The 10,447-nt window shown below is 34.4% G+C and overlaps 1 protein-coding gene across 1 annotated transcript; it reads right to left on the reverse strand.

Annotated features, from left to right (window-relative positions):
- Positions 1-161: 161 nt before the first annotated feature.
- On the reverse strand, positions 162-4,632 carry LOC127857690 (uncharacterized). Its single transcript, XM_052394312.1, has 4 exons — positions 4,377-4,632; positions 3,378-3,551; positions 2,488-2,778; positions 162-1,627 (listed from the first exon to the last, which is right to left on the reverse strand). The coding sequence occupies exons 1-4, from the start codon at positions 4,598-4,600 to the stop codon at positions 871-873; spliced, it is 1,446 nt and encodes a 481-aa protein (XP_052250272.1). The 5' UTR covers positions 4,601-4,632; the 3' UTR covers positions 162-870.
- Positions 4,633-10,447: the final 5,815 nt, after the last annotated feature.

A 10,447-nucleotide genomic window follows, 5' to 3' on the forward strand; every position in this document is an offset into this window, starting at 1 on the left:
CTTTATCAACTGTCAAACAATAATATTCAATATATGATCCTCTATTTAACACAATAGCATTTTACCAAGAGAATGTGACTAGCAATTCAAATAGAATTACCAAAGGAGTAAGTTACCTTAAGAAAAATAAAGTCTGATAAACATCACAAGAATTAAAACAATTATACTGAAGCATTTTATGAGCAAATACTAGAACATTTATAAGTAATACTGTGTTAAGAGTACACAATAAAACAGTACAATAACAGTGTTTAACTCTTAGCACATGAGATCATTTAAACAGTTGCAAAAATTGACCTGTCAGACTGACAAAGAACAATCTCAATATAATGAACCTCCACTTAACACAATAACATTTTACCAAGAGTTTATGACTAGCACTTCAAATGAAATTACCAAATGAGTATATTACTTAATAAATTACAGTCTGATATCAGATGAGTATATGTCTGGCACTTTAAGTGACATTAACAAATGAGTACATGTACATAACTTAATTAATAAAAGTCTGATAAAAAGAAGTGTACATGTTATGAAAAGCACAAATAAAATACCAAATGAGAATATTGAGAGATAATGAGAGTCTCAATTATCAAGATTTTGATAATAACAGATATACATGTATTAAAAAACATTAAAACATGTACTAACACCAATTTGACTTTAAATAGTAAATTTTCCAGAATATACAACAGTTTCAGGTGATTCTAATCTAAACTATATTAGAATATGACCCAGAATCAGATAGTGAATTATCGGATGATGATTGTTATGGCAACTAGACTAGTTGCCACAACAATCATCATCCGATAATTCACTATCTGATTCTGGTCACCATATAAGCAGTTTCATGTAATCATAGCTTGGTCACTACACAGAATTGCAAAACTCAACACATGCCAAGAAACAATCCACACCCTGGTGGTCACTCTCAATGTTCAAAGTTTGTGTTAGTCTTGTGAAGTCCTGCTCATTCAGAGGACAGTCTACATTTGACACATTGGTGATCATGTCTTCTCGGGGGGCTACCTCGACCTCATCGTCAATACCATATTCAGTATGGTCTTGGATGTCTTCCTCCGGAGCACGGAACACCATGTCGTCGATGCCCCTATGACCCTGTCCAGCTTGGCGCATCATGCCCTCAATGTAGAGCTGTGTGGGGGTTCTACCTCTTTCACTGCTCAACCTGTGGCAGTTCCAGCCCTCACGGAATATGTCTAACGCTCGCTGGACACGAGGCACAAACACGTGATGAAGGCACCACATGTGCACTGGATTTGTCAAATCCAACTGTCCAGACTCCTCAAGATGTGAAAACAATCCGTGAAACACGTTTGTTGCACTGGCAAACAGGTCACGCCACATGCGTTCAATCCGCTGATTGTGGACGCTCCTTCCCGTGATGAAAGAACCCCGACGAGGTCCACGATGCGCTATCATAAACGCCCCAACGCCGGTATTTTCCAGCCCGTGATCGCTGCGGACTCTTGATGGGACACCATAGCACTGGGTGCCTGTCATGAAGGCTTTTGTCATCGTGGTAGCCTTGTTGTTGGTTGCAGCTTGGAGGAAAACACACATCCGCGAGAAGCCATCAATGCCTCCGTGTATGACAAAACCCCATCTGAAAAAAAAAAAAAATTGTACATACTTGAATAGATATTACAATGTAAATGTACTAAAATTGCAAAGTATTTTGTTTGATTTGGTGTTTATATATGGCCTCAAGTGGAATGGGGTAACAAGTCAAACCAAAATAATTGGGCCCAAATTAGTCACAAAATTCAAATCTGTTGAATATACCTTCTTATCTAACTGTAACCCAAATTTTAAGTTTTTAATCTTATACAATTTAGGCAGAAATTGAAGAAAACTGATACACAGTTTCCACAACATTCTAAAAAAAGCTGAAATTAGGAAAATGGAATTTTGAGCAATTAGAGCAATTTAATGCATCTTTTTGGCATATAACGCAATATTTAAATGCCTCCCCAATCAACAAACAACACCAAAATTGCACAAAATATGTGTTAGATAACATTTAAAATTTAGTTTGATGTCATTTATTTTTCACAATTTCTGCCAAAATTTGACTGAAAATTATCCAAAATTCCACTATGTCAGCTTTTTTTTTAGATGCTTGTTCAATATGGAAACAGCAAAGATTTTTTTTATAAATATTCTAAGTTCATTGAGGTAACGGTTAACGGTAATATAAAAGGTTTATATACTTTCTCACATGATTTTTGATATTAGGGCCAAAAACAGCCTTTCAAGTCCCCACCCCTTTCAAGATGATTTAAGAAAAAATATTGCCTCTAAAGCGTTAACAAGGTTTTTCTATTATTTAACCTAGTGACCTTACTTCTAACTTGACTTAGATAATAAGATATCACCAAGGTTAACATTTTGACCAAAGGTATTTATTTAATCAACCTATTTAATCTTAATTTGTTAAAAATACGAATCATAGTAATTTTGTACCTTATCAATTTGTGGTTTCCATCTATGTGCCACAATGAGTTTGGACCAGCAACATTGTACACCCTTCGCCGAATCGAGTGACACCATCGCATGGCTACAGCTGCTTCGTCAACCCGGATCAGACTGTCAGCAACACGTTGTCTTTGAACCCGATGTCCTAGACTCTGAAGATGTCCCTGAACCATTCGTTGCCCAAGTGTCTGATTGCCATCTGTTATCTCTCGGACCAGATTGTCAAGTTCCTCGTTGGAGATGCTTGAGTACCTTCCTCTGATGCTTATACCATATGACCTGAAAATATATAATAGAGAATATTTGTTTATTTTGAGTGAATATGAAATATATACCTCACTGAGAAGGGAGAAAATATGTTTTGCTGTATGTTTGTGCCTTTGCAGCAATCAAGATCTTGTGTTGTGGCTCCCCATGCAGTGCAATCTGACTAAAGTACTCGATTTTCCCTTCGTCCAGATCTTGAGTTGAGATTGTTTTTCTATTTTAAACAATCAGTTTTACCAAATCGCTATACAAGTATTCATTTAAATAACATGTTTCAACTGCACTTCTGTATCTTCAATAATATAACATTGTTGCCTTATACAACACTTGCATTATCTGAGAAACTGTCTTGCAGTTGTTCATTTTGAATTTTAGGTTGATTTTAATTCGTAAAAGAAGTACTTAATGACTTCATTTTATAAAAAAATGAAATCACTTCCTAAAAATTGCCACCTTGTGATTAATGAACCTAACTAATACCCATTTAACATTCAATAATAATGTGTCAAAAGGGCATAATATTATCTGTATATTAAAACATTTTCCAGTGGTTTCGGTTTTTTGGGACACCCTGCATACACAATGTTTTTTCAATTGACTGGATAACATACCTGAGGCTGCGCTTAATAACAGAATCTGACACCTGAAGCAGACTAGCAATAGCTCTTCGTTTGAAGCCTGCTTCAACTAGATACTCCAGCTGCTCTCGACTAAAGACGTAAAGTGGTCTGCCTCTGGTTGTAGTCTGTTTTGCGGCGAAGAAACCAACGAGAGGCTGCAGCGTCCTGAAAAGATAAAATCAACAAAAGTTACAACACAAATAATATTATATTATAGCGGTTACTAGATTTACCAAAAGCGCGCGCTTTCGGTATCGGTACCGAAAGCGCAAAAGCATTACCGAAAGCGCACTGTAAAATGTATGTTATGGAAATAATCAGTAAATCAGTTAAATTTCCAATTGAAGTATAACTGAAAACTTGTGTATAAATGCATTTTTCATGGAATATTTCGTACAAATTTGTTCTCAAGCGCGCAACATTATGACAACTAACGCTGTATAAGTACAGAAAGAGCAATGTCAGTACCGAACCCGCACTGTATAATGTAAATTACGGGGAAAAAACTATTAAAGAATTACCAAAAACATGTTTATTAATGCATTTTCCATGGACTTAACCGTACAAAATCGATCTTAAGCGCACTACATTGTGTCAAATAACGCTTTCGCCTACTAAAACAGCATGCCGCAATGATGACGGAAATCAATTGTGTGACAATAAACACGAAGCAACGAACCAGTCTTTGTCTGATTATTTGTTGTTTTGTTAACCAACCAACAACTGAATGCTCCTGTAAACAAGTGCATAGAAATATTAACTGTATCAAGATAATCACTTTTGTTGATATTATGATTAGTTATAATAGTAATAACAAGAGCACCGCCTACGACTCAAAGTCAATGTACGTTGGATTATTTCATCTTATTACCTAATTGGTCGAGGATTGGTTTAAGATATTGCAGGCTTCGCGAAAGCCGGTCAATAGAAACAAATAGTCCGCAAGTAATTGGATCGAAAATTATTTAAATGGTCAGGGAAAATACTAACCTCTTTCGCTCTTCAATTGTCGACATCAACGAGTCGATAATCTCACACAACCGTTCAAAAATGGGATAACGGGTACACATACGTCGTGCATTCCGACTTAATGCTGTCAAAGTGATAAGACTAGCTTCACACAAATTTGCATCTGTATCTTGCGTCATTAAATTTCTACATAAAGAGTGAATAATGCGAGTTGCTTCTTCTCGAAAACCTTCGACGTCCGCCATATTTTTTTGGAAACCGGATATGGACTAGACCGGTCTTACCTTAGGTTACCTTAGGTGGTTTACCACCGCAGGTCTTTTGGACCTCTGTAGTGGCCTCTTCTTCGTCATCGCTATTTAATAGTCTCGGTGTTTTGCCTCCGGTTATTTCATTATAGTCACAGTTATGATCGTACACCATTGGGTGGTTTATCCAATATTTATCTAGGCGTCTTTTAAAAGTATCCGTGTTCTTGGATGTGACGACAGCACTTGGTAAATTATTCCATATGTTTACAATGCGATTGGAGAAAAAGTTCTTGCGAATGTCGCGTGCACACCTTTGTTTTAAAAGTTTTAATGGATGACCTCTATTTGTATTTGTGTTCAAAGTAAAAATTCCAACTGTTGTTCTTTTGTCATAGATATTGTTCAAGATCTTGTATGTTTCAATCATATCCCCTCGTAGTCTGCGAAATTTCAAAGTGGGTAGTTTAATCAATTTAAGTCTTTCCTCGTATGATTTATCCTTAAGTTTGGGTAACATTTTGGTCTTAGGACTTAATAATATTTATTACTTGAAACGATTTTAGAATAAATACCGTCAAGTATAGATACTTATTTATTTATTTTTTATTATTTCACTTTTGATATTTTTATCCATTTTGTCCTCAATTAAAAAGTTTTTTTTAAAACGATTATTATGAATAAGTCCGAAGGAAAAGCGGCTCAAGAGACGAGTGGTTTGATTGGCTGTTCAGAAAAATTGTACGTCGACGTACAATATGTGCGTCGACGTACAATATGTACGTCGACGTACATTTTTTGTACGTCGACGTACATATTGTACGTCGACGTACAAATTGTACGTCGACGTACAATTTTGTACGTCGACGTACAAAAAAATGTACGTCGACGTACATATTGTACGTCGACGTACATTTTCATTTAACCTAGTTGGTCTTGTTGACTTTTGACCCAAATGGTACGCCATAGGGTACAGTGCAGTATACACCCAGGTACTCTAAAGTAGTATCTGAGCCGAAAATGACCAAATGAGGCACAATGAATGTACACATTAAAACTTCTGTGAAATAACAAGTGCATGTTTAATAACGCTCAAACGCTCAGGTTCTTCTTACATGAATCCCGGGTACTCTTTATGTATACTTACATTTACCCAGGGTACGGTTAATATACTTAACATACCCGGTCGATATTAGACTGTACCCGAGTTGTATTCCTGCCCAAAATCCTATGTTGTAAAACGCTCTACTGATAACCGTTCAACGATATTGTTTACCTTATACAAACTTCTCTTTTGAACAAGAGATTTGTTTGTCAGAAACACAATGCCCCCTACTGCACCGCTTTGATTTTTTATTTTTATTATATACCTTATAAAAATTACTTCCCTTGTAAAAATGATCTGTACCTGCCAAATGATAAATAGAAATTATCTTCATTTAAAGCTTCCTTTATCTTCCTAGGATTTGTTTTTTTGACCTTGACGGATGACCTCGACCTTTCACTACTCAAAATGTGCAGCTCCATGAGATACACATGCATGCCAAATATCAAGTTGCTATCTTCAACATTGCAAAAGTTATGGCCAATGCTCAAGTTTTCGGATGGACGGACGGACAATTCAACTGCTATATGCCACTCTACGGGGGGCATAAAAATCTACAGTAACTTCACTCTAAGCACTCAGGTCAATTCGTAATTTGATGAAGATTTTTTGGATCGATGTTGAAATTTGTAAGATGAAACAGCCATTGTTCTGCTACCTTAGATTTGACATTATACTAGTCTGGAAAAGTCTACAGACATTTTAAGGACCAACAAAACAACAAAGACCCAACATGAAGCAAACAAAATACTTTATTAATACCATTCATGTACACTCATTATTATAATAACAAAATAAATGTGACTGGGTGTCAATAAAAACGCTCAAATAATCATGACGCATGTTGGGTTGTTATGCTATGAAAATGGATGAATAACTATTTTATGGTAACAAATGCCATGATTGTATAAATATGCAAAATACTTCAGGCTATTTCTGGCCAAACCATTTAACAGCAAAATGTTCAACATCAAACAAATTGTTGATAGAAAATAACCACTACACTTTATACTAGTTTAAAGTCACAAAAGAACATACACAAATTAAGATAGGTAAACAAAGAAATGCAACACAAACTACTAGTATGTCAAAAGGGGTGCTAACATACAGAGATATAAGTGCACTTCAAAAGGTGAACTAAGAATTCAAACAGAATGCTACCGGTACTTATTTTAGCATGAAGTATTTTGCTTGATGAGATCTTATTTTATAAAAACAATATAAAATCTTTCTTCTTTCAAACTGTCTCATTAACACATTTACTCACTCATTGGCTAATTGTGCATTTTGTCAACAATCCAACACATTTATTGCATCATTTTTAATGTTTGATCCGTTTTTAATCTAAAAATCTAATAAATATGTAACAACACAAAAACACACAAAACTAATAACTATATATTATGTAATATAAATTAATATTCATGGTGTATTCCATGTTATTGTTGTTAAATTAGATTATTTAATATACAAATGTACCTTTTTATATTACAATTCTAAATTTAGATCATTAATGTATATATTATGTATTTATTATTATATGATTACCATATACATTATACGATATTTAGTTGTGTCACTGACCGTACTTGTGGAAAATACACAATTTGAGGGTTAATGTACCTCTACAGAGTAAACTAAACAATGGATTTCAAAACAGCAGTTGATTGAATAAAAATTAATAATACAGAAGAGAAAACACCATAAAACATCTACTTAACAAAAACATGTCTGCGATGTTCCAATGTTTTAAAACTTGGTATTATTTTACTGTTATAAAAGGTTAAAAGTATAAGGGACTAGCATTTTTCACAAAACTGAATTTTTGTCAATCGATTAATGGAATCTTTGCATTTTGATAACCATTTCCATTTAAGCAGTACTCAGACATTATTCAAGTGAGCTAAATTGTTCTTAACAAGTGGAATGTTTCCATTGCAGCCGAATTCCTCCAAAGACAGACATTTAATTCTCCTTTATTTCCACAATAAGACAACATTTCATAGCCAGCTGTACCTTTTTTTGTTAACAGACATAATTTTTGGAAGAATAGTAACATTTAACAAAAATAATTGGTCAACAATTTTTTTAATCCAGTGGATATGGAATTTTTGTAAACAATTTTTAACAGATATGGCATTTCAATAAAGATAACAGTAACAGCTTTGTAGCACTAGAATATGAACAAGTTATTAACAGAAACTATTCTTGTAACATGAAAAACTCCTAGTTTCTTCTTGGAATACTCAAACAGAATACATCAAACACTTTTTTTTGTATTTTATACAGATTTTTTCCCCAAAGGAATAATCAAATATTTCAATGCAACATGTAAAAAAGATAATCAAGACTAACAGTTGACTATACAACAGTTGCTGACATTGCAAATGGCATCTATGTAACAAACCAAACAAAATAAATAATCTAAAAATGAAACTAAACAACTAACTTATCTACATTTCTACAAAACAAGCTCCATGGAGCAAAGAAATAAAGCAAAAACCAACAAAGACTAACTTATGTTTAACATTGAATATAAAAACGCATGCACAAATCTCAGCATAGTAATTATCAACACCCTATACTTATACTGGACACTTCACTAGTTAATATGCCTCTGGTGCTCATAGGGTAAAGCAATCCATATGCAATGCATATTGATTTAATGTGGTTGTTAATTAATTTTTTGTATACAAGGAAATCCTGAGCCCACCAACAAATTGAGTCGTGTTCTTAGAAAACTGGGCATAATGCATGTGCGTAAAGTGTCGTCCCAGATTAGCCTGTGCAGTCCGCACAGGCTAATCAGGGACGACACTTAACGCTTTAATTGCATTTTTCGTTTAAAGGAAGTCCCTTTTTATTGAAAATCTAATTTAAGCGGAAATGGTCGTCTCTGATTAGCCTGTGCAGACTGCACAGGCTAATCTGGGACAACACTGTACGCATATGCACTTTGCCCAGTTTTATCAGAACAAGACACAATTAATATTTCTTCTACACAAGCTATCGATGATTATGTTGGTAGGTTGTGTACTAACTTGAGTTCTGAAAGAGAGTTTAGAGCATGTTGCGTATATAAAAGGAGTACAGGTCTCTTCTTAACCCAAACTTACATTTATTTAACAGCTTACACCTGCAAAGGACACAACACTTAACGTTATAAAAAATCTAATAAACAACAAAAAACATTTAATATTGAAAACACTTAAAACAGTCATATATATCATGTGCATATCAACTTCAACTTTCGAAAATAAAAAATGCTAAACACACCTGGTTTTGAAAAAAATATCCACGAACACAATTCGTTAACAGCCTGGAATGAGAATATTAAACCTCTCAAATATCAAATTATCAACAATTTTCTTCTCAAATGCTGTACACCAAACACATGAATATGAACTTTCTACACTTATATTCTGATCTTTACACAAACATAAAACCACCTACTTGTAAAAAAAGCCCTCCTGTTTTTTGGCAATAAACTTCTTTTTATAGCAGAGGCCCCTACTTCACTTATAGATTCACAACATTCAAAGCTTTTCTGCAGCAACGAATAATGATCTGCACAAAATCGAACTGAATGCATGGTAGTTTTAAATACCCTTTTGAAGAATCTTAAGATTTAAAATTAACCAACAGACAAAAAAGTACAAAATGTAAGGTTCATGAAAAAGTCCAACATTATGCACTGAAGTCTCTGACCCATTATACTCTTGTCCAATGCACAGAGCAATTAGGCAAATACACTATGGTGACCAAAGCATCACAGCAAATCAAAGATACAACAGCACAGAAAACATTTAATACAACATACAACAACCAGTACATGATTATTATTCAAACATAACCATAAAAACAATCAAAGACTAACTGTTTCAATGTCAACTCGGCCCTTCCCACGGATTTTAATCCGGGGCAACTAACAAACGTAAACCTGGTCAATGTACCTTGCTTACTAACAACTCAGTAAATTAAATCATGCAACAGTAAGCATAGAAAATAACACCACTTAACAGTTAAGTCTAAATACACTGGACAAGTAACCAATCTGTTTCACTCAATTGAAATTTATTTTTCAATTGATATAAAGTTTAGCTACAGTAAGTTCCTTTGCAATTAATGGCAACATTTATCAAGCAGTGTACATTGATCAGATCTCAACTTTCCGATAACATTTAAGCATAAAAGGAGAGCCAAGATGGCCCTGAAGTGCTCGCCTGAGTTCAAGGTACATGTATACAAATTGTTCAAGACTTTACATGGTAACCTTTTTTTTAAACTCAGTTTACCAAGTTTAACCGATTTATGCCTAGTGGACTCTCCCATCCTTATAAATTGGATCAATTTATTTCCAAAATAATGGATGTCTAGTATATTTATTTCTATATTTAGAATATTTCTTACAGAAATTCCTTTAAGCAAACAGCGCAGACCCAGATGAGAAACCGCATCATGCTGCATCTCATCTGGGTCTACGCTGTTTGCCAAAGCAGTTTTTCTAGACCCTAGGCATAAATGGGTTAATTGCTTGATTTTGTCAAGATGTATATTCTAACCATTTTTCATCAAGATTGATTCATAGAAGTGGCCTCTAGAGGTAACAAGGTTTTCCTCTTACCTCTTAGTTATTTTTAAGATTACGTTCTGACAAAAGTTTCATAAAGATTGAGTCACAAATGTGGCCTTTATAGTTGGTGCATGGTTTGCCTAATATTTGCCAACACACAAGGTAT

This window comes from Dreissena polymorpha, chromosome 14 (assembly GCF_020536995.1).
Source record: "Dreissena polymorpha isolate Duluth1 chromosome 14, UMN_Dpol_1.0, whole genome shotgun sequence".
Lineage (NCBI taxonomy): Eukaryota > Metazoa > Mollusca > Bivalvia > Myida > Dreissenidae > Dreissena > Dreissena polymorpha.